This window comes from Asparagus officinalis, chromosome 5 (assembly GCF_001876935.1).
Source record: "Asparagus officinalis chromosome 5, Aspof.V1, whole genome shotgun sequence".
NCBI classification, from domain to species: domain Eukaryota; kingdom Viridiplantae; phylum Streptophyta; class Magnoliopsida; order Asparagales; family Asparagaceae; genus Asparagus; species Asparagus officinalis.
Genome location: NC_033798.1, coordinates 70,448,272 through 70,473,604, shown reverse-complemented (window position 1 = coordinate 70,473,604; position 25,333 = coordinate 70,448,272). Strand labels below are relative to the sequence as shown.

Genomic DNA, 25,333 nt, shown 5'->3' with positions numbered 1-25,333 from the left:
TGGTTATGCTCAATGTTGAGACCAAACTTGGCTATAAGTTGGAGCTCAAGGATGTGCGGCATGTACCAGATGTTCGTCTCAATCTTGTATCGGCCGGAAAGTTTGATGAAGAAGGATACACAAACGTGTTTGGTGGCGGTGTTTGGAAACTCAGCAAAGGATCATTTGTGATGACGAGGGGCAAAAGGTGTTGCGATCTCTACAAGATGCAAGCGAAGGTATGTATGCGTGAGGTGGATGGTTGTGGAGTTGATATGTCGACAAAGATGATGTCAAACGAGAAGCAAGTTTTTTTACCGGAAGGTGACTGGCAGGGCTTCTGTTTGTTAGTCATTGGCATCGCCCCTCATAGGCATGGTGGGAGAGATTGTTGGGTTGGGGCCATACCTTTGAGCGGAGTCAAAACATTTGGTTAGTCAAGTTGTATGGATATTTGGCTAAATTGGTTTAACCCATATGTGCTTGGGTTGAGACTTAAGTCACATAAAGGCTCAAGAGTTTTGAAGAGGAGAAGAATTCTATCGTTCTCATAAGTGGGAAGACTTGTGAGAGGGAGAAGAGAAAGCTAGGGGTTTGTGAAAAGGTCGTTTTGGTTGATTTGTTCAACATTGCACATCTTGGAGATCTTAGTTGGCTTCCACTTGTTTTTAAAAGGTGATTTTTCAAGTGGGTAGTATGTTTAGAGTCAGTGCGGTAAATCATTGTGTTTTTCCCATTATTTATATTGTAGAGTCTAAAGCTTTGTGTAAGATTTGAATGGCGGGGGTTTTATTGTTCTCTTCCTACTGATATAGTGGAAGCTCTCTCCTTGCTTGTGGACGTAGGCCCAAGTTACGACTGAACTACATTATATTGGCTGCCCAATTGTGGTTGTCCAATCATGGTTGTGTGTGTTGTGCTTATTCCGCTTTTTGATTATCTTCTCACATTTGATCTTGAGCTTGGGAGCCTAGCCTTTGGTTTTCCCAACAGTAATCAAAGAACAGCTTTTCATTCCCAAACGCTCCACTATGATATTCTAGTGCACAAACCAAATTAACTTACAAACATGGCTTGCATATGCAAACATATGTATAAATAAAGTTCCGTTATAAACCATCTGATCATAAGATTATACAACAAATTGCGCAACATATAGCTACAGAGCTTGTAGCACAGAGGCTCCACATTCCAGAGGACAACGGTGTTTACTTTCAGGCAGCTTTCCCACAATCAACAAAACTACCGGGATTGATAGTAATACTTTTAGTACAGTTGTCTGTCTTGTAAATGCCAACAAGTCGATCCGCAAGCTCAAACATGTTATTCCTCAGGCTGCAAATGAAAAGTCAGTAAGCAAATAACACATCGACAACATTGTATATGAATAACCGTACTAAAGTATGATCACACCTTATAATTATAAATTGAGCATCTCTTGTCCGATCTTTCACATAATGACCCACTATTGACACATTTTTGAAATCTGCAAGATACCCAACAAGTAATGCTCAGAAGAGACTTGTAACATGGCATGGATGAAGTATTAGTTAGGAGAAATACCCAGAGCGGCATCTATCTCATCCATAACATAAAGCGGAGTTGGCTTGTAGTGATGGAGAGCAAATACAAGAGCCAATGAACTGAGCGTCTGCACAAAAAAATTTGTTTAAGACATATTATCCAAATTTACCATAATTCTTATAAAGGTCAAACCCATTCAATCAGGAAAGATGCCACTAAAAACAGTGGAAGAATGTGATGAATCAAATTTCATCCTATGATTTGTTTCCAGTTTCATGAAAACCTTCACTTAAACCAAGTAGAATGCTAATAATTTTATAGGTTTCTTGGCCAAGCGCCACAATCCCATACCAAAATTGAAATCTTCATTTTAAATTCTAATCTGAAATCAAGAGAAAAACTCGAGAAAAGAACTTTATTTCCAATGTTGAGTAGATTGCAAATAATGACAATAGAATCTCATCCCTCACAAAGAAATTGACAATAGAATCTCAACATGAGTTATATTCTAACTCCCTAATATCTACCAATACCGTGCGACAAACAAGTTTAAGATTGATAACAAGCATGGATTTGTGAAATACACAGACTTAAATTTTAATCGTCTTTAGAACCAAGTTGTGCTGTTTAACTTCTATGTCACTTCTATTATATTTTATCCTTTTGAAACCACACATTATTTGGACTTACGCTTATGATGTCTGCTTAGCTATAACTCAAACAAGCAACTTTCTGTGATGTCTGCCAAGTCCGCTTAGCTAACTCTCAAACATGCCGTCCGGACTTGGCTTCATGTTTCTTTAGTTTAATTTTCTTCTTTTTAATGGGTAAATGGGGTTTAGAAATGAACCTACCTTCTCACCACCGGATAGATTAGCAATATTCTTCCAGCTTTTCTTTGGGGGACGTACACTGAAAACAACACCTTCTGAGAAAGGGTCCAAAGAATCGACGAGTTCTAGTTCTGCATCCCCTCCTAGAGTAATCATCTGCGATACCAATTGAAATTTCATAAGTTGATATCAACTACATAGTAACCTGGCTTTAAATATAATTCATTTAAGGTGGCAAATAAACCAGCTATTTGCGAACAGCCAGGCAGCATGAATTTTACTCATTAAATTAGCAAACTAGTTGAATTCAAGGTAATCACTGTATGCTCAAGTTTGGTATGATAAGTACACTAGGACATATTTTAATATATATAATATTTGCTTATATAGAAATATATAAGCGTGCATATTTTTCTAATGTAGAAACGTTGTCATATTAGAATCTATTGGTAAATTATTGAATCTAAAGCAAATAATTTAAGAACATTTGTAGTAATTCTCTTAGAACACCTACTGTTTTGAGTAACAAACATGATGATGCAGAAGAAAGTATATGAAGATAAGTTTTGGGCACTTCTAGTGTTTCTTCTTATCCAACAAACCAATTAAAAATACCTAGGTTCAATATTAAAGTCTCAATTCTATCAGTCATTAATGAAGCAAGCCACTGCTTGCAAACTGTTCCTTGTTTATGTCAGCTCAATCTAAGTTCACTCATATTTTCTTGAATCTATAAATGAACCAAAACTCAGACAAGGCTGGCTTCCTCAAATTCAGCTTGTTTCCACCTTAGATTCATGTGCCACTAGATTCAACAACGGTGCCGAGAAGTTGTAAAGTAATTCAGAAAACAAGGATATATTCTTGTACATTCACTAGAAAGCAAGGATTGATCAATCAGACCTGATACATCTCCTTCAACTTTAGAGATATAACATTAAACCCTGCCATGAACTCATCCAACCTGAATATCATTCAACCAGGCCTAATTAGTACCCGATGCAAAAAAAAATATTAATACCAGATTGACATGAATGTAACTGTGATCTGCTTGCCTTTTCTTTCTCAATCCATCATAATGCTTTTTCAGATCATCTCGCTCTTGTGTCGCAACATTGAGTTCTTCGACACGTTCATTGTAAACATGAGCCTTCCTCCGATATCTGTATGAAGCAACTTTCAAAAAATTTCTGATGGATAATAAATAAGATCCTCATTAAAAAAAACTCTTAAAGAAAAAAGTGCATACTCAGAAATGGAGTCCAAGTTTGGATTCATGTCTTTCAATTGTGCTTCCAGCAATGCCACCATCTCCATCGCTCGTTTCATGTCACAAGCATCATCTAGTGCTGCATCCTTTAGTGTTAACTGAAGTTTTTCAGGATCAACTGCATCTTTCTGAATCCTGGAGCCATAAACTTCCGGTGAATGAGAGAGGGACATAAGGGGGAAAAGCAAAAGTTGCTAGCGTAGCAAGGTATTTCTAACTTACTGATCCATGTGCTTCACAAGATTCATCTGTATATCATCAAGTCTCTTTTTGAATGCCTTTACCTTCATTTCCCATTCTTTTAAGAGTTTCTTGGAGTCTTGCAATTTATACTCAGCATCAACCTGTGGCGTTCACAAACATGGTCATATGTAAATAGAAAGACAAATTTACCTTCGTGCAAGAGAAAAAGATAATGATGATGACCTCAGAAGCCCGTAGCTCTTCCATAGTTTTGTTTAACTTGTTGTAATCTGCCTTTGTCTCATCCAGCACAACCTTATGCTTGTCAATAAGCTGCAGAATACATTTTTTACTATCATAAAAAGAGTATTTGGGACCAACACGTGCATGAAAGGTAGCTCCAATTGATGTGTACCTCTTGAGTTTTCTTGTAGTTTTCTTGAACTAGAAAAGCCTTTTGTTCAACCTCTTTGAAAACAGCTACCATTTTCTCCTTCTCGCCTACTGCTTTTTCTTTCTCTACCTTAGATTCCTCTATGCCTTTGGTTAACTTTTTAATCATTTTCTCACCTGTAACTATCTTAACTTTGTGACGATTGACTTCAGTACTTGTTTTATCAATATCCTGCCAAGTAACTTCGATATTAGGCAGGATCCTACTCTGATGTTAATGATATCCCAAATACATATACTTACAGATTGGATCTTTGTGACCTTTAATTTTTGGTTTTTTAGCCTTTCACCACCTGCATTTTCTATTTTCTTCTGAAGATCTGAGGCCTAAATGATGCATAAAGGGGAAAAAAGAAGCAAGAATGACTCCGTTATAATATACTGGAAAATCTGTAGCATAATTATGACAATGTCTACAAATAAATATGTAACATAGATGAGTATATTACTAATCAAAGATGGGTTATCTATATGAAAATCTACATTTAAGATTTAAAATAAAGTCTGGTGATCATAATAATATTTCTTACTCGCTCTTTAAGTGTAGCAGAGCATTTAGAAAGCTTCTCTAGTTCCTTTTCCTCAGCATGTATGAGTCTATCGAGCTCCTTAAGTCTATCCAGCTCGTCTTTCTTCGGTTCTGATGCAACCTTCAGCGAATGAAGCTGCTTTTCTATGTAACTGTGTTGTGCATTCAGACTATCAATCTGTTAAGAATGAAAATGTTAATAGATGGTAACTTCATCCCCAAAAGCATACAGATCAATTCATCAGATTTGTACTGGTACTCTAAATACCTCCTTTTGACATTTTGCTAGTTCCATCTCCAGTCGGGCTTCAGCTTTCTCAGCAACCTGGTAACGCCTTGCCGCATCAGCAATTCGTTTACGTAAACTGTCAAGCTGCTCCACCAGCTCAGCAAGCTCTTTCTCAGCATTTGCAACAGCTTCTCCTGATACGCTTTCCCTAATCGATGTACCCATCTTACCACCCCGTGGTTTGCTTCCACCACCACTCATTGTCCCAGACTTTTCAAAGAGCGCTCCCTCCAGTGTCACTACTCGACGAAATTCTATGTCCTTACCATATGCAATCCTAGTTGCCTAAAGGTTCAAGAAACAATAATTACTATTAGAAATAAAAATTGAAGGAAAAAATGAGTATATTTTAAACCAACTTTTCCCTAATCTGTATAGCCAAGAAATAGAATATATTACAAAACCTATATCTTAATATTGAGAATCCTAGATTAGAGAGGGAAGATTATATGTGCTGGAAATGTAGTTCCAGTTGTAACAGTGCACTTTATCCTTAGATGCTCAAAGATTTAGACATGAAAATATGAAACTAGAGAACCTTTCAAATGCCATAATTCTCAGAAAGAATGCATACTGCATACATGAAAATGGGTTTAGAATATAACCGTCTTGCACAAGGATTATTTCTTCTGCTACAAGATCAGATAGCAGTTAGGTCACTCAACCGCAGGCATGTTCATTTTGGCCTTCAGCTTGCACTCTAACCCAGAGAGTCCTTACGACCAATATATGGCCCATGACCTTTATCTAGGCTAAAAGATTTGACAGAAGTTAAAGGTTGTTCCTAGTTCATTTGAACTTGAACTGCTAGTCTAGAAAGGAAGGTTTTACTGCCCAGAAGGATGTGTCGAATACGTAACCTAGTTTACCTCCTAATTCTCCCTCACAAAAGAATATCACACCAATCAGAAAATTAAAACAGGTTTGACAGACGGTAAAGTTGGACAATGTGAGCTAGAGAGCCCTTGGCTTGATAGTTGTTCCATAGCTAGCCCCATTTGATGGCAAAAAACTTAAAATAGTGATTGAAATTTGAAGTACAGATTAGCTTCAACAGTACTTACTGTGATGAGCTCTCTCATCCAGTGGAAAATATTACTTAAATATTATAATTGGCATGTCAGAAGGCAATTGTGCACTGTGAAATAAAAACTGCAAATAAATTTCAAATTTAAACTGATAGACTCTTTGGAAAAAAGTTAAAACAAAACCAACAAACCAAGAAAAATTTCAAAAAATAATTTAACCTGATCAAGATCCTTTGCTACAACAGTGTTCCTAATTGCAGCAAAAAAGGCGAGCTTCAAACGTTCATCTTTGACAGTAATGAGATCAAAAAGGCGTGGAACATCTTCAGGGGTTTTAACTCTCTCCTTCAACTTATGCAAATGATCCACTTGTTTTTCCTGCATCAGTAGAGGATCTTTATTTGTACAAATACAAGCCATGGACATAAGTGCATTTTGCCCTATAGTAATAGTTTTAGCACATATGTTACATGCTACCATAGAGAGAATTTATACCTAGTTACACTCTATTCACATTCTATACAGTGCTAAAAGGTTCACAAATAGAAGCACACATTCAGATAAACTAAATGTCTTTGATCATGATGTCAAAGACACCAATGCTACATTTCCTTCGGCAGAATTGCTAAATAATTTTCAGAAACTTCAGTTAATAGTTTAATGCAGGACGGAAAAACTCATGAATATCACTATTAAGTGTATGAAAACGAGGATCATGTCATAAACAATTGGTCAATCAGATAGCACTTTTAACAACTAGATCCAATTCAATTTCTCATAATATTAAAAGGATGAAAAGATCACAAAAAGTTACTTATATATGTCAATGTTTAGAAATGCGGAAGCACGCAAGGTGAAGCATTAGACCCTGTAATGGAGTGAGGCGTAAGCTTCAAAGCATGAGCTATAAGCCTCGTGAGTTAAAGCACTTCAATTTTAAAATCTGTTAAAATTATGAACATATAATACATAATGGTATAATAATTTATAAATAGATACATTCATATTCTGATTAGTAAATAAGAATTAAATATGTGAACTATAGACACAAATCACAATAAACTAAGCTACATGCATAACATATATATCTTATTTCTACTCACACCTTATTTATACTCACACGGTCCTGTTGAAGATACATAGGGGCACTTTAACGTTAGTCAAAAATCATTTTATATCCTCCTACCTTGTGTGCTTCAAAAGAGAAGCGCTTTATGAAGCGCGAAGCATACAGTTTAGTTATGCTTTACGCAACGAGGCGTAAGCTTCAAGGATAATTAGCTTCACTTTTGAGTTCTGAAATATTTACCCTACAAAAATTTACATAGCAAGTTTCAAAAAAGCTTTTTCAAATGTTGATATATGTTACAAATTAATTTCTGAATCAGAACCATCACCATTAGAGGTCATTGATAAAAAATGGAAATTGGTGAAAAATAAATTGACTTTAGACCAATGAATGTGAAAATCTAAGCATATACAACATTAAGAACTCAAATAGCAACATCTGAGCTGAAAAGGGCTGTTTGATTTGACATTTTCCCTCCACCCTTTTAGGTTTTATGACAGTTGTTAAGGTTACAAACAATTTCAAGAGAGAACTGGAGTTTAAACATATTGCTAGAAGTAACACAATGACTATGCAGAGTTTTTGTTATTATTTGATCATCCCTTCTTATGTACAAGTGTATTGATTAATCAACTTCAGTGGCTATGAAAGCAAATTAGTAGTTTGACCATTGATGCCATGTTGTCCTTTACAATACAGCATATTCATCATAACTCTCAATCTTAATCAACTCAGATAAACTACTAGCAAAAACCAACATGATGACCAAGTTAAATCAACTAAATTGGTGTCAAAACAGATCTGTTACAGAAAGAAAGGAAGAGGCTAGAGTATAGGCTACCAGTATCATAAAAGTTGCAATTCCAAGGTTCTTTCTCCTAAGTAACTCAACGCATGCTTGTGCTGCAGCTGTCGTCTCAACCACAATATAATCAAGGCCTGGACAAGCAGTTGATATGGCAACATTGTATCTTTCTGCAAAATGGCACATTTATTAGCAACAAAAACATTTACTTCTTTGTTCACTCTTATGCATAAAGGGGACTAAAGAGAAAACAGAACTTTAAATAATAAGGACAAGAAACTGGAAACAAAGGTATCGGTTGAGTTGATGTAATTTTTTGAAATATATTGAAATGAACAGTAAATGTAATTACAGCAACTCTTGTTTGATGTAATCAACTATCATGTGCAGAAGGACAATAACCATGAAACAAAGGACTTTGTTGACGGTGATTTGATGTAATCACCCAAATCTTTCAAGTTGAAGTCAGAACATTATCCTTAACAAGGAGCAAGACAAGTACATTGACATCAGCTGCAAATGTACGAGCCCGCCAATACATCTACTATGCTTAAACGAGACATGGTAGTCATTAGAATCACCTGATTTCAATAGCCAATATACTTATATCGTTCCTCATAGTTCCATCATCAACATTCTGATACATCTCAGCGGAGGAGGAAGCTAGTCCATGTAAAGCTTATTCAACTATTCATTGCGAAAAGAATTCATCTACGGATCTACCCAAATGGCCTACAGTTCTTTCTTGCTAGGTATTTCAACCATAAAGGTAGCATAGATGACACCATTAGTTGACTACCCGTTTGTACACAGTTTTAATCTTAACATACCGAAAAAGGGCAAAAAAGACAGGAAATGTAGAAGTAACCAGGGCAAGGGTCCTCTCCAAATTTTCAGGATAGCATTTTCATTTTACAACCAATGCATGAACTACATGTCGTGAGCTTAGCTTCAGGAGACTGTTATAATTGTGTCCTTCAGTAAATAATTATAATAAATTGGCAGCTTGCAGGTTCACATCTGTGATTTCAGTTACATTTTTACTTATTGAAGTATCAGTGTATCACTGGTAAAATAGAATCCAGATCATAATGTAGGTCTTAGACATTATTAGTTTAATACCACAACTAAACATTGCATCCCGTTCATACCCCAGATCTTTCATGGCCAAAGAAGGATTGCAACTGCGGTATAGTGGTAAAGTGGGTTAGGGTTACTTGTTATATCAGGAACTTGTGATGACTAGCATTGTGAGAAGGCACTTTATTTCATTCGCCTACTTCCATTGGACTTTGTCTGTCACATCACTGAACATAAAGGAAAAAAATTGGTTGAACGAGAAAATTATGCACATACAATTTATGATACTTAGAAGCCTCTTTGATACTGGATGGTTTGTTGTTATGTTATTTTCATTTTCTTGTGGAGCAAGTGATAAGATACCATTTTCAATTAGAAAAAGTATTTCACTCGCAGCTAAATTTGTCGACATTAAAGAAACCAAAGGCCTTAGCTCTTCATAAGCCTACATGGTTTTGAAACTTATTTTGGATATGTATGAAAGAAAGCCACCTCTGATCATCGATAGGCAAAGGATGGCACTACTACATACTTTTTAAGCCAGTGTTTGTTGTTCTTCTACATCCTTTACTAGGTTAGCTAACTCTAATGAGTTCATCCTCATCTTTACCTCATACAGACTGCTGCAAAAATTCCCTGAAGAGCCTATATATTTAGTGCATAACAATTAACTACATCTTAAATTTTGCAATGTTGTGTGAAAGGAAAGTAATGTTCCAAGAACATTCTCAAATAGCTCACAGCCTGTGACAGTGTGTTGTTCTATAAGTTTCAGAATTTGAATTATTGTATTAGAAGGTGTTCTATGACCAGTAATTTTGTGTGAATTCTGAAACGGAAAAATAGATAGGGTATTAACGACTTAATTTCAACTTACACATAGTACCAGTTAGCCATACAATTCTGACATAACACTTCCTTACATTCAAAGCAAAAAACATCATCTTAGATATAGGACATTCCAAACTGCGAAAATAATAAATGCAAAAAGTATGTGCAATAAAGTATTTGACAAAACAAGCAAAACCTGACCATCTATTGCACCAAGATCCCCAAGGCGACCATAAATCCCTTCTATTTCCTTTGAGTCCTTAGCCTGCAAAATTGCTTTTAGAACAGACCCCTGACTTTTCTCCGATTCCAGAACTGACATGATCTCAGTTACTTTCTGCCTTGCTGCTTGCTCAAGAGGAATAAGTGATTCTTGCTCTTTAATGCATTCCTGAAATAGAGTTTACCAATAAAGGTATGCATCTCCATTGCCCCTGAACTTTGGGGTCCCTCAACTTTGTTTATCTCACATAAACCCCCTCAATTTGGGGGATTTTCACATAACCGCCTTCAACTTTGTTTATTTCAGCAGAACCCCACACCCCATACGATAATTTGCAAATAAATAAAACTTCCCCGAGAGACAAACCCAAATTTATGGGACAGAGTATATTGCCTATAAATGGCAAATGACAAAATTTGAGATTTTTCTCTCAAGGGCATTTAGTTATGTGCGAATTACAGGTAGTGGTCCGGGGAGCAGATTAAAGTTTGGGGAGTGGGGGCGGGGCTATTGTGAGATCCCCCCCCCCAAAAAAAAAAAAAGTTCAAGGGGGTTATGCGGGGCTATTGTGAGATCCCCCCCCCCAAAAAAAAAAAAAGTTCAAGGGGGTTATGTGTGATACTAATAAACAAAGTTGAGGGGAAAAAAGAAAGAAGTTCAGGGTGTTATGTGAAATTAACCCAAAGTAGATCTTAGTATGACAGAGATTGTAACCTGTTCCAACCTACGAGCTTCTGATGCTTCAAGCTTGTTTTTCTGGATTTTAGTTTGAACATCATTTTTTAATGTACTTTTTTCTTTGATTTTTTCCAGTATATCGTCCATCTGAAGTTGTGCATCCTCAAAAGTTTTGCGGCCAGCATCATGCTGAAATGGAATATAATCACAACCATTGAATGATCTAACATTGAATTTCACTGAGGGGATTTTGTTTGAAGTAATCAAGCATATGTGTTTATGCATGTTAGTGTGTATTTTCCATGTCTATGGCGTATTCATAATCGAGGCTAATTTAGGATTTTGTACGCCTATGCTCACAACGTCCATGTCAGTAGACTCAGTACATTATAAACTAGTCTGATCCACCATATCATAGCATAGTTGTGAAATTCCTTGTACCGATTCAAACCGTCGTATAGTTACTAGTTACCAAGGTTTTAAATATCGGTTATCGGGGATTTATCGGACAGCCAAAATCCTTATCGGATAGCGGAAATCGGGGATATATCGGGGATAAGTAGTATTTATCGGAGTGATATGGTTTAGCCATTATTTGGGATTGATTAAGGTAATAAATTTGATGTTGATTTATTCAGATATTAATAGATATTTGCATATGATGGACTGTGTATTTTCAGTTTCGATGACGAACTCTATACCCATTATTTGTTTCTTTAATGGGAGCCTCGGCGTCGGAGTGAATAATTTGCCGGTGTATGATGGAGGTTCTCGGAAAATGTTCATGCTATCTAAGTCGTGTAATTTTGATGGAATGACTAGGGAAATACACAGAGTTACTAAAATTAAGAAAGAAGAATATACAATTAGGGTGTTCTTCAACTGTCCGATAAATGAGAGTAGAACTATTACCGTGGAGATTACCGAAGATGAGGAATTGAATGACATGAAACAATTAGTCGAGAAGCAAGCGTCAATTGAGTTGTTTATTGAGAAGTATCCGATTCAGGAATTTGCCCAAGTTTCACGACCTCAAGAAGAGTTTTCTCGGATGCTTGACTTAGACAACGAGCAAGGTTTTAAATATCGGTTATCGGGGATTTATCGGACAGCCAAAATCCTTATCGGATAGCGGAAATCGGGGATATATCGGGGATAAGTAGTATTTATCGGAGTGATATACCGTATGTTGGGTATATATAATATAATACCCCAAATTGTAATCTAATCATACTCGACGCTTTCATTCTCTCAACCTTCACTAAATAACTAGAGAAAAAACCAACTAAATGGTGAATATTATTTGTTACTACAACTTCAGAAGTTGTGTTGAGGGCGTGGCGTCAATGGAGAGTCCAAGTCAAACTTTCGAAGTCACAGTTGATGATGGCGTCGATGGAGAGAGCTCGGCATCGATGGAGAGCTCAGCGTCGTTCAACGTCGTCGAGTCAATCAGATCAGTTGATGATGACGTCGATGGAGAGAGCACAACATCAGTCGAAGTCGTCAAGTCGATGAAGTTAATGTTGATGAGAGAGCAGCGTCGAAGTTGATAGCGCTGAGGTCAACGAAGTCCGAAGAAGAGCGGAGGCGAGCATTGAAGTCGGCGGAGGCGAGCGTCAAGGTCGACGGAGTCCAAAGAGAAACAGAGTCAGAGGATTAGGGCAGTGGGCACAACCGCACAAATGAGGGGAGAGAGAACAGAGGATTAGGGCTACTTAATCGGTTTAAGTTTTATTGTAAAGAACGGGTCGTGTCGGGTTTCAAGTTCACTCAAAAACTATCCATTACCCAAAATCACAACCTAATAGTGTGGCCCGATAATTCCGATTTTAGAGCTGCTAATATCGGCTGATAATCACCTTTATCGCCGCATTATCGCCGATAAACCCTAAAAAAAATAACCGATTTAAATTCCAACTTATCCTATCGGAAAGCTCTCAAAACCGATAACTCGGGGATAATATCGGATTATCGGCCGATATTTAAAACCTTGCTAGTTACTACGAACTGAGTCTCGGTACATTTGTGATTTGATTCCCTCCAATACACAAATTAGTTCCTCAAAATTGGCATAACACTTACAAGTATGTGGGGGCGCGAAGTCCCTTTAAGTGCAAATGCGCAAGATGCAATGCAATGTACGCAATCGAGTGAAGTAAGGCACAAAATAGAATATATGAGCCAATGACTTTACTGTAACTAATACCTATGTTACTAAAACATGAAATGAAACTATGATCCTGACACGAACTATGTGGGAAAAAAACTAAGGAACAAACTCCATAAAAAAGAAAGTATTTAAGTATTTTGTACGAAAAATTTTGAAATGCATAATTAGCTTTTTAGTTTTAAAGTTTTCTACTATATAGTTTGGAAAACTTTAAGCACACCCAGAAAAAATTTACAATGTACCACTAACCAAACTTGTGTACCGAAGCAAGCTACGCCCCATCGAATCTGAATTTTCTTAGTGATGAATTGCGTACCAGAATTCGTACCATGACCCACTATGTACCGCACACTATGTAACTATGTATTGTACACATTTGACTACCAAATCATGATCAATGGTTTAAATTTTCTGCATTTCCAAATAGTCTCAAATGATTTCTCCAACATCTCTATCCCAACAGAGCTACTTGTGGGTTCTTATCATGGGGTCTCGCTTTAACCTAGATATTGGCATAATTCCACTCATCAATGTAAACACTCTCATTCTTTACACTCATCTATAACGTGTTTTTGAGTTCCTCAGCATTATTCCTGTAAGTCATAGATGTTCATCAATTTTTTTATTCTATTCAACATCACGATTATTCTACATCTGTATGGTAAGCCCAAAAAAATCTGTCTGCTTCAGTAGAGCTCACAATCACTAAAGATCTGATAAGTAATGACAAGCTAAACAACATATATGTAATATGTAAGCATACTTTCTGCAGACCAAACACGACTCTGAAATGGTCTTAAATCTCAATTAGAAGAATGGAAACCAACAACAGGATATGCTTTTGTTTCGGGGATTTAGGTTATACTAAGAAATAAATATCATATGATTGACAATTAATGAGAACAAAAACATCTTTTTTCTGAAGCATATGTTAATATATCATTTACCATTATTAGAGTATAAAATTAAGTTTTAAACCCTCATCACAACTTCGGAGTGTAGTGGAACAGATTTTAAGATGGTATTAGAGCAACAAAGCTTCAAACCCCACCAAACATGGATTTGAAGTGAATTTTAGAAAAAAGGCATCCCTATATAAAATAAACTGTCGCAGAAGCGGAAGAGATCCTAATAATCATAAACTGCTAGACTTTCCTCAACGAGCAATGATTAAGCTCGCCCACCTTCTCCTTTAGAAGCTTGCTCTCTGAACGTGCAATATCAAGTTTTCCTTTATGCTCAATCAGTTGGTTTTCCCAAGGTTCTAGTTCTGCACGGACTTCCATGAGCTCAGCACGATGCCTCTCGGATTCATCTGTACTCAAGCAAAAACAAAAGTAGTAGTCTTAGCAACACATGTTAAAATGAGGGAAAAAAGGCTAATTTGTAACGTGTAAATGTTTAGTAAAAAAATAAATGAACATTTGCATTAAAAGTAAAGCTCAGTGTAGTTCATACAAACACATTTTAGCAGCAAAGGATTTGAAACAATAATTTCCTGTTTTGTGATTATTTGCTTCGTACAAACGGTGTGCTATATGGAATTAGGAATGCGAATCATTCGAATAAAACATGGTAACTAATTGACACTTTTAAAAACTCAGGTTTTGTGTCATTTCATTCAAAATTCCTTCTATCCACTACATTACAAGAGCACAGTTTAAATCCCACATCCGCTACCTGGTCCACCTAACTAGGATCAGCATCCCAAGTTCAAGCAAATTGCACAATTTCAAATTAGAACCATCGTACATGGTATTAATGAATTTAATCAAGTTTTCTATGCATTGACATTTTCTGTACCAATATACGACTATCAAATCAATTTTTGGTAAAGCTCATATATCCTCCTGTATCAGTTGCTACTAGCCAATATCACTGGTCCTAGTCAGTTTTGGTTAAAGGAATGCTTGAAGTCGATAAATACTAGAGATATGTATTTATGTCGACCAATACTTCAAAGTTTAAAGAATGAACCAAAGTAATAAGCTTTTGGACCATTACAGGAATTATTTTCTAGATAATGAGATGTACATGCTAGAAACTTAAATCCATGCAATTTTTGACCCAATGATTTTATCACAGTGATCAATCTAAATCTTCAGTATGGATAACCCACTATATGTTTCGTAGGCAGGGGTAAACTCTACTTTTACACTCTACATAAAACATAACCTTTCTCGTATATAAAATATGTAATCTATATAGATATAAGTAAGGGTATATACATGCTTACATACAACTATGTGTGCGTACGCGGAACCACGAGCAGGTGCACCCCCCTCCCCCCAAAACAACAACAATATTCATCAACAAAACGAATAGCAAAATGTTCATTAATAGTAAATATACATGCCCCGAGTTTACATAGATGCCCTTAGTTTACACAAAGATAAATTTCTGAAATGCCTGTAGAAGTTTATAACTATGTTTTTAAATGACAAGCAAGCTTAATCACCATCCTAGCAGTAGAAAAGTTGCAATTTTATCATGCAGTATCAAGAAAAACTAAAATATTAGGAAAGTGAAACTCTGTACATTACTTGATCAATGAAAACAAATGGATTGCAAAAAAGTATCTCTTGGCACTTTCATAGCTAATCAACTCAAATCAAATGGAAATTTAGAAGAACGGCATAAACTAAATATAGAACTTCAATTGCATAGGAAAGGCTAAATTATAGGTGTTTATACACTCAAACATTTAAAAGTTATATACATAACTGAATTTATCAGATAACAAAAGTAAATGATCACTTTTAAATTGAATTAATCTACTAAGGAGAAGACCTTTAGAGCTCTCTTTAATTTCTTCCAAGAGTTTTTCCTCATTAAGATGGAGCTGTTGTAGTTTGGGCAACTCTTCCTCAAGTTTTGGAATCATATCTGATGATTCCTCATTCTCTTTAACAATCTCATCAATTTTGGACGAATCCTGCAATGCTTACAAATATTAGAGCACGTAATTCTTGTCTCTAAAAGAAAAGGAAAAAAACACTTACAATACCTTTCCGATTTTGTCCTCTAATTTCTTAATTTTTTGCTTCAAATGCTTAAAATTTTCTCTATATTTAACATCCTGCCTCTCGAACTCTTTAAATTGTTCTTTGCAAGTCCTCATCTCAGTATCAAGTTCCTGAATGTCTCATCAAGCAAGTATCAAAACTATATATATTCAGAAAGTGAATAAAAATCCAAAGTATTATCAGGCATACACATTAAAGATAGAAGTTCTAAGTTCTAACAAACCAAAATGTATGAGATGGTGCAATGTTAATTGCAAATTCGTAATGTCCGTTTCAAAATCCAAGAAGTTATAGAGGGACGGCAATGTTATTTATCACCTTGCTTCCCTAAGATCATAACCTTTTTTTGGCTTATCTTTCTCAGGACACTTTTTAAAAAATGTATGAGTGCCCAGCCTGCCTAGGCAGACGTGGTGCTCAGGCTGCTTAGTTTTGACTTGGCACACCCTAATTAAGTGTTCAGTTGGTAAGATGCTTAGTGGACCACATTGCATAACAAGTATTATAAATCCCGCTTAAGCACAATAATGGGTGAATATAGTGGGTTGGGTCAAAACTCGAAATCTAAATGATTTGGCTAAAAGAGGGGCTAACCTTTTTTATTTGCTTAAACTATCTTTCCTTTCTTCTACATCTACCCACTCTCCCCTTAGCATTCTCTCTGTTGCTAGAGTAATTGCCTCCAAGTCCCAACCATCGTCAGGTGTCTCTAACCACCGTCATAAGAAGGCAATTTTTCTTTAATATATTATTATCCTAGTTATGATTACAAATCACGACAGTATTTAGTTATTTACAAATCCATGTCCTTTGTGATCTTCCTCATTCTTTCTTCTTCTTCTTTTCTTCATCTTTCTCCTTCTCTCTTCATCTTCTCCTGCGTCTTGGACTACAGACAAAGCACCTCTGAGTGCGCCAGAAGCTCCAATGCTCTTTATCACTCTTTCTCTATCCTTCTTCTCTGTTCCTCTTTGCCTTAAGCATCACCGCCTTTAGCAGAAAATTTTAAAATGTAAAATGCAAAAAAAAGGGGACAACCCACCAGCCATTAGTGCCCAACATTTTCTATAACATGCCTCAAGCAATGTAGATACTCATCACCTTAACTTTGCCTTTGCCTTTAAACTATTAATTGCATACTTATACAGGACTGTTCAAACTGCAAAAACATTATTTAAAAGGGACAGTCAACTTGTTCACGTGGAAGGAAGGTAGTATATTATATATCCATCATACACTGTCTATTTGCATATGCTCACAAAGAATGAATTGGAAGAAAGAAAATGAAAATTAACGATAAACAAAAATGCATGATGATATCTTGTTGAAATTGCCTCAACTGAACTGTAGAATACATCTACAAGAGCAAGTTAAATTTACCTCCTGTTTTTTCAAGTGTTTGTTGTGAACACCTTCAAGTTCCTTCAACCTTTTATGATCTTCTTGAATCTTTTCCCTGAATTAGAATGAGTATTTAGATTGCAAATCACTTAAAACTGTTAAAGGTCTTGATATTATTTTTCTGGATGGAAGTAACCTTTCATTTCTGAGGTTTCCTTCCAATTTTGAAACATTCTCTTGCAACTCCGTAACATGTGCCATAGCATCTTCAAAGGCCAATTTGGTTGCCTTCTCTTGCCATTTTGTGAGGGTTAGTTCCTTCAACATGTAGGCCTCTGCTTCATTTTTGACATTCTACAGAAATCATTTGTAATAAGTGGTTCCTTCTAGGTAATAAAGGCAAGAAAAGAATATACTACAAACATATAAGCATATACCTCCAAGCTATCTCTTTCTTTCTCAGCTAATTTTACCAGTTGAACTGCACCAGAACGCTTATCATTCAGGTCTTCAAGCCTAAGGACCAGCATTTGCATCAGGATGAATAGGTATTAGCATTATAGTTTCATAGATAAAGTATTGAAAATGTTGTCAACATTTGCTAGGCTAAAAGTGAACAGCCTCATCTAATAGCAAGAATAAGAGATGCAATTATACCTAGGTTGACGCAAGAAACTCCATAAGGAGTTATATTGTTAAAGGATCCTAAAGAACATCAAAATATTAAGGCAACAGTAATTAAAACAATTGTAATATCAGATGTATGATAAAATGGATCACATACCTGCGAACAGATGCAAGTAGAAGTAGAACAAGTGTGGGTAGATGCCTAAACTCTAACCTTTGAAATATTAAGGCTGATCATGTTTGATTTTGTACTAACACTGAGGATGAAAAATATCTCTGATCTCTCAAGTTTCAGGCTTTCAGCTGACACAATGCTAATTTCCAAAGAAAACAAATCGGATCCCCATCTCCCATCATCCACGTTCTCTCGGTTATTCAACCTTTCTGTCACCTTACTTACATCCTCTTCTTCCTGCTCAAAAGCATTATCTCTCAGCCAACATTTTAATCCTTCGGCCACTGGAAAATATCTAAATTTCAAATCTTGGGTCCAAAAGCCAACTACAAGTCTACAAGTTTAACCCGCAACATTTTCTTTCTAATGCCAAGTCTTCTTAATCTTAGTCTATAACATCTTATTCCTAAAAGCCATGTCTCCTCAATCCTAATCTATAACATTTTATCTGTATTGTGGAAGGCTAAAAGCAATATAAATTTTTATCATCCTATAATAGCATCAGGCTTATTTTCTTTTTATTATTGTTATTATTATCTAGCACTGATTTTTAGTCAAAACTGTGATCTGAGTTGTAGGAAAATCAAGTCAACTTTTTGTGATTTAGTTTGGTCAATAATTCCAATTTGAACAAATGTATCAGTTCTTTATTCTCTTCATGTTTCTTGTGTAAATTATTGTTTCTTTTAGAAAGTTCCAGGGAACACTAGATTTTGCTTTGATGATGCAGATTCATCAAATAATACTAATTACTTTTATGAATTTTGCTCAAGTTCAGGTATTATGTATTTGTATTTTGAATAGAATTATTTCATAGTCAATGCATTTTTTAGTTTTGGTTGACCTTATTATTGTTGACGTTACTTGTTTAGCTTGAAGTTTCATTTTCAAGATGTGATGCATGAAATCATGCGATGGTACTCACACAAACGAAAAAAATCATGTATCTGCTATCGCATCGCCAAGAAGTAAGGCCTTAAAGAACTGAACGGAGGTAAAGGTTCATTTGGCTGACTCCAAATATTCGAATAAAGGTTTTGTTCTTGACCTTGTTGTTTTAGATTCGATGATGCATGAGCAAGATGCCAACGGAACATGTACTAAACTACAATATTGTCCACTATTTCACTTTATAGTACATATTGAGTCCGTTCTAAACTTCTAATTAAGGAATATGACAAACTAGTAACAGCGCATTCACTAAGAATCATAAAGAACTTTCAAACTCCTAAAGTCATGTTTCCCTCTGGCAGCTGTATACCAGCTGACACGATACTGTTCTGAGAACACCAAATTTTTGTCCCAACTCTAAATGTCATTTTATTATGAGATGTTAAGTGTTTGAGAATTATGAAGTCTACTTACATACTGTACTATGCTAGAAGCCAATGTGTAGCTCTTAGTAGCAATTTGTCGAAATGCTTACTAAAAAATACCAATTGTACAATATACTATTTTGCTAACCTCATTGCTCCTAGATGACATAAAAGCCTGAGAATTTTGCGAACCTAATTGCTCTGAAGTGACATAAAAGCCTGCTAATAACAAAAGGATGATAAAAGTTCAAGGGAACTTACTGTTTACAAGCTTCTTCAATCTTTTCCACATACTGGTTTGTTCCAATTATGTCTTCAAGATATTCCAAGAAGCCTTCATCATGGGGCCCTTGAGCCTTTGGTTTCATTAGTGATATCTGCTCCACTTCTCCCTGGATCACACCAAGACGGTTAAGTGTTGTTAGAAACAACAAATCTAAAGAAACTACAAATTCACTCAAGTATCAAAACAACTAGCAAACCTGAAGGATTAAAAATCGATTGTTGTCCAGATCCACTCCTTTTCCTTTCAACTTCTTTGTGACCTCAGTGAAGTTACTTCCGCGATCATTGATGTAGTATTTCGAAGAGTTGTCTCGAAATGCCACTCGGGTAATGGAAAAGTCACTTCCTTTAATAGCTTCATAATTTCCATCATCCTGTACAAAAGAGAAAAATTAATGAACAAAATGCAAGCATTGAAACACGACTCAATCCAACAAAAGATCACTCACAAGATCAATAATTTCTTGGAAGTGAACAGAAACTCCAGCGCTCTCCAGGTTCTGGTGGTTGCTGGAATTATGTATAAGCTCCGAAACTTTATTCAACCGCATCTTCAGTAGCAATCAATAGAATAAACCTGTGAGCTAACCATTATAATCCTAAGCAATTGCAGAAACCAAAAGCTTCTCTTTTACCTGTTTAGCTCTCTTTCCGAAAACGAAGAGCATCGCATCAATGACATTGCTCTTCCCACTCCCATTGGGCCCCACAACAGCAGAAAAGCTCTACCAACCGAAAAAAACAAAAAAATTCAGAGTCTAGGGTTTCAAACTGAGTGATGACCAAATTGACAGTAGAGCATCAAGAAACACGGCGAAATTTAGGGTTACCTTGTGAAAGGGGCCAATTCTTTGCTCTCCAGCGTAGGATTTGAAGTTGCGGAGCACCATTTCTTTGATGAACAGCCGCGGCCTCTTCGCCGGCGCGGGCGATCCTCCGCCGTCTACGTCCATGGCGTCGGGCTCGTTGATTTCTGGTGTCGGTGCGCCCATTAATTGAGGTGGAATTAGGGTTTAGGGGTGGGGTGATATTGGGATTTTGGGGTTGGGGTTTGGCCGTTTGGGGGGAAATTTCAAGGGGAGGGAAAAAGGAGAGAGTTTTGGGCAGTTTGGGAGGGAAAAAGAGAGGGGCTCAAAATTTCTATTTGCTTCGTGATTTTGTAGGCCATGGTTTGTCCGTATTGATGAGATGCTGGTTTGGGCTGGGCCTTCGAAACAGGAGATTTTGTTACTGGGCCTTTAAACTTAGGCGGCACATCTATTCTCTAACGGCTCGTTGGGTACGCGATACTGACTCAGAATATAATACAATTCTAACTTTCTATATATACTTATCAAATATAATATATTTTTAAATGTTAGAAATGACATTCTTGTTTATTATCAATTCTCACTTAATATGAGAATTGTTATTCCCAATGAATTATAAAGGAATTGATATTCTCGCTTAAATGAGAACAAAAATAATAAACTAAATTCCGGATATAACCTTCTTAAAGATATTCTCACTTAATTTTCTAATCTCATCCAAATATGAGAATGAGAATGAGCATTTCATTCCTACATCAAGTCCATTCCATCATTACTTTCACTCCATTCTTACTTGACTCTGTGTACCAAACGAGCCATAACTATAGGCTAATTAGCACTTTCACACCTTAGAGTGTGTTTGACAATCCATCAAAATTGGTCGGGAATTAGTTTTGAGCCAATTTCATCTTAAACTAGTTTTAATTTGAACTAGAGGAGGGCTTGACCGCGGTTTAAACTAAATCTAATTTAGTGGGCATTTTTTGGCATGCAAAATTTGGATCAACTTTAACCCAATTTGTTGGCAAACAAAAAATCACCCAAATCTGAATCAGAGTCAACACTTAACCAATTTTTAAATATAATCAAACACACCTTAAAAGTTTTTCCTACATCAGCACTTGCGTGCTCTCCCTTGTATTTTGACAGCGGTTACGTATCTAAAGTTTCTAAAATTTAATATAAAAAGTTCTAAAGTTCTATCTATAGGATAGAACTTTTTAGCTCTTGACATTTGTTGAGTTTACTTTTGTACCTAAACTCCTAAGCTCATATATCTACGAATACTAGAACAATAGTAAGAACAAGGGATGGCAAAATGGACCCAAAACCAATTGCCCACCCATACCCACCCGTCAAATGAACCATCTAAACCCACCCATTTAGTTAAATGGGTCATAAATGGGTGAGTATAGTTTCTATTAAAGATAAATGGGTCATTAATGGACGGGTTATTACCCACTCATTTACCCGTTTAGATAGATATTGTTTTAAAAACACCCTCAACGCTTCAACAATTACAAAACTTATTTTTAAAAGTTAAAAATTATAGAAAACACTTAAAATGACTAACAACCCCTTAAAATTTTGAGATTTGCAAAAAACACCATCAAAGTTTAAAATATTATAAAAACGCCCTCAATAGTTAAAAATTATAAAAAAACTATCAAAATTTTCTAACCTCACAGATGACACATGAAATTCAAAAATTACCAACAGCCCCCTGAAATTTTATAATTTGCAAAAAATACCCTTAAAAGTTATAGAAAATGAGAAAAACACCCTCAAGACTTTAAAATTACCAAACAATCAAAGTTATAGAAAATGAGAAAAACACCCTCAAGACTTTAAAATTACCAAACAATCTTAGAGTTTTCTAACCTTGCAAATGACATATGAAATCTAAAAAAAATCAATAGTCCCCTATAAATTTAAATTTTACAATTAACACCCTCAAAGTTTTAAATTTCTAGAAAAACACCCTCCATAGTTTAGAATTACAAAACCATCCTGAAATTTCAAAACCTACAAATGACACATGAAATCCAAAAATTACTAGCAGCCCCCTGTAAATTTATAATTTACTAAAAAGCACCCTCAAAATTTAAAAATTGTAAAAAACACCCTCAAGAGTTCAAAACTACAAAACAATCTTAGAATTTTTTAAACTTTCAAATGACACATGAAATCTAAAAAAATTTGGTAGTCCCCTATAAATATTAAATTTGCAAGTAACACCCTTAAACTTTTAAAAATTACAAAAAACATCCTCAAGGATATATAAATATAAAAAGTAGGCGCTCACAATTCTTCGTCGGCAAGAGATATATGCATGTGCGGTCAAGTGTAATTTGCAAAACTTGCGTCTATTGCGCGAGAAACAGGAGAGAAAGAGAGCGTATATTGTTTTATCCGGCGTGATAAAAAAATTTTAAGGAGAATTACTTGGGGACACTCTTTAATTAAGAACAAACATGGAAAAAATAATAGACTTTAACCAACAACAAATATGAAGAAATGAACAATTACACTCATAGCTCATGGATTTTGAACAAAGGAAAGAAAAACACAATCTCTCTCAAGCAGTTCGCACAAGGCTAAGGAGGTGCAAGATTTTTAAGATCCTCAGAGTGGGATGTGATATTTTTACCACATTTTGTTGACAAATTTAGACGGCAAAAAGATTCAGTTAGGATTTTTTATGGAATGTGTGGTGTGTGGGTTTTTAGAGCCAAATTTAGTTAGGATGTTTTTATCAAATAGAGCTGTTAGGTAGTGTGGTTTTGTAAATCGTGCAAGGTGGGGTTTCTGAAGATATTTTGTCATTTCTTTGCTATGTCCTAATTTGACCCTAAGATGAAGAAAAACTGAATTAAATGTTGAGGGTACTCCGATATTCTAAAAATTTTGACACATGACCAAAGTAAGGGCTTTTTTTAAATAACCGAGTAGGCAGTAGACTAGACTTGTTACGAGTCCATCTCTTCTTTTGCTCAACCCCGTCATCATTTGCTTTGTTTGCTCACAATTCTATCCTAATTTTTCCAAGTAGCCGATTCAATTGAGAAAGAAATGTTTACAGAAAATCCTCTGAAAGTTTTTGAAAACCCCTAAAAGTTTGCAAAAAACCCCCTAAAAGTTTACAGGAAATCCCCTAAAAGTTTATAGAAAACCCCTGAAAGTTTACATAAAACCCCTAAAAGTTTGTAGAAAAACCTTGAAAGTTTGCAGAAAAACCCCTGAAAGTTTACATAAAACCCCTAAAAGTTTGTAGAAAACACCCGAAAGTTTGCAGAAAAACCTTTGAAAGTTTACAAAAAAACCCCTGAAAGTTTACATAAAACCCCTAAAAGTTTGTAGAAAACACCCTGAAAGTTTGTAGGAAAACCCTTGAAAGTTTACAGAAAACCCCCTGAAAGTTTGCAAAAAACCCCTTGAAAGTTTACAGAAACCCCCTAAAAGTTTATAGAAAATCCTCTGAAAGTTTATAAAAAACCCATAAAAGTTTACAGAAAACCCCCAGAAAGTTTGCAGAACCCCCCTGAAAGTTTGCAAAAAACTCCCCGAAAGTTTGCAAAAAACCCCTGAAAGTTTGTAAAAAAACCCCTAAAAGTTTGCAGAAACCCCCCTAAAAGTTTACAGAAAACTCCCTGAAAGTTTGCAGAAAAATCCCTGAAAGTTTACAGAAAACCTCTAAAAGTTTGCAGAAAACCCCATGAAAGTTTACAAAAAAACCCCTGAAAGTTTACAAGAAACCCCTAAAAATTCACAGAAAACCCCCTGAAAGTTTACAGAAAACCCCCTAAAAGTTGTAAAAAAAACCCCTGAAAGTTTGCCAAAAACCCCTAAAAGTTTACAAAAAACCCGCTGAAAGTTTGCAGAAAACCCCCTGAAAGTTTGCAGAAAACCCGCTGAAAGTTCATAGAAAACCCCTGAAAGTTTGCAAAACCCCCCCTAAAAGTTTGCAAAAAAACCCCTGAAAGTTTATAAAAAATCTCCTAAAAGTTTGCAGAAAACCCCCTGAAAGTTTGCAGTAAACCGCCTGAAAGTTTGCAGAAAACCCCACTGAAAGTTTGCCAAAACCCCCTAAAAGTTTGCAAGTAGATCCCTGAAACTTATATATATATAGAAGCATCATAATCATAATCATAACTTAAAGATAATATATTACTTTTAAAACTAACATATTATTTTGAAGAAATTATTATAATAATAATTATTTTAAAAGATTGATGTTGTTTTTTTTAAAAACGTTTTTGAAGAAATTATTATAATAAGAATTATTTAAAAGATTATTTTAAACCTTAAATGAATTTATTTTTGAAATATTAAGTAATGATTTTGATTTTAATAAATTTAGGTCAGTTGCAACTAAGTTGCAACTATGACTTGCGGTCATTTTTGACGTAAGTCATATGTTGCAACTAAGGGTTGTTTTGCAACTGTGGTTGCAGCTGCAACTGGGAGTTGCAGCAAAATAAACACATGCAACTAGTCAAATTGGACCTAGTTGCATGCAACTGGAGTTGCAACCACTCCAGTTGCAGCCTACCAAACAGCCCCCAAACTGGCAAACTGCTTCAACAATGTGTTAGTGAAAACTTGGGTGACTTTGCATTTTTACAAATTTGTAAGAGGGCTTCTGTGCAAACAAAAATATCTCAGCATGCTGATTTTACAACGGAACCTTATCCTCTAGCGATATCTCCATCTCTTTACTGCGCTCCCTCTTTACTCTCCGTCATCATTCAAGCTCAAGAGAAAGAAAAAAAATGCGAGCTTTGGCAACAATCTCAGCGGCAGCGGC

General features: G+C 35.7%; 2 protein-coding genes across 2 annotated transcripts in view; one reads left to right on the top strand and one right to left on the bottom strand.

Annotated features, from left to right (window-relative positions):
* On the bottom strand, positions 976–20,834 carry LOC109843770 (structural maintenance of chromosomes protein 4). The gene is made up of 28 exons (XM_020412724.1): positions 20,548–20,834; positions 20,353–20,442; positions 20,167–20,268; positions 19,915–20,091; positions 19,694–19,824; positions 17,752–17,830; positions 17,511–17,668; positions 17,354–17,429; positions 15,955–16,083; positions 15,738–15,882; positions 14,132–14,262; positions 10,811–10,963; positions 10,075–10,264; positions 7,999–8,132; positions 6,308–6,466; positions 5,040–5,345; positions 4,773–4,949; positions 4,486–4,569; positions 4,205–4,414; positions 4,033–4,122; positions 3,829–3,950; positions 3,586–3,741; positions 3,392–3,499; positions 3,240–3,300; positions 2,358–2,492; positions 1,543–1,630; positions 1,393–1,465; positions 976–1,314 (listed from the first exon to the last, which is right to left on the bottom strand). Exons 1-28 carry the CDS (start codon positions 20,707–20,709, stop codon positions 1,194–1,196), a joined length of 3,747 nt encoding a protein of 1,248 aa, XP_020268313.1. The 5' UTR covers positions 20,710–20,834; the 3' UTR covers positions 976–1,193.
* Positions 21,917–25,333, top strand: part of LOC109841973 (protein Iojap, chloroplastic) — a 6,852-nt gene continuing 3,435 nt past the window's right edge. The window contains exons 1-2 of the mRNA XM_020410897.1: positions 21,917–21,931; positions 24,599–24,612. Coding sequence (XP_020266486.1) covers positions 21,917–21,931; positions 24,599–24,612 — 29 coding nt within the window. The remainder of the gene's footprint in view (positions 21,932–24,598; positions 24,613–25,333) is intronic.

Bases quoted from the DNA above. Each gene is read 5' to 3' on its own strand.
- LOC109843770 (XM_020412724.1), bottom strand. From the start codon at position 20,709: ATGGGCGCACCGACACCAGAAATCAACGAGCCCGACGCCATGGACGTA. The intron at 17,831-19,693 runs GTAAGTTCCCTT...GCTGGTCCTTAG, and splicing joins ATTGAAGAAGCTTGTAAACA to GCTTGAAGACCTGAATGATA. The intron at 8,133-10,074 runs GTCAGGTTTTGC...GCCATTTTGCAG, and splicing joins GGATCTTGGTGCAATAGATG to AAAGATACAATGTTGCCATA.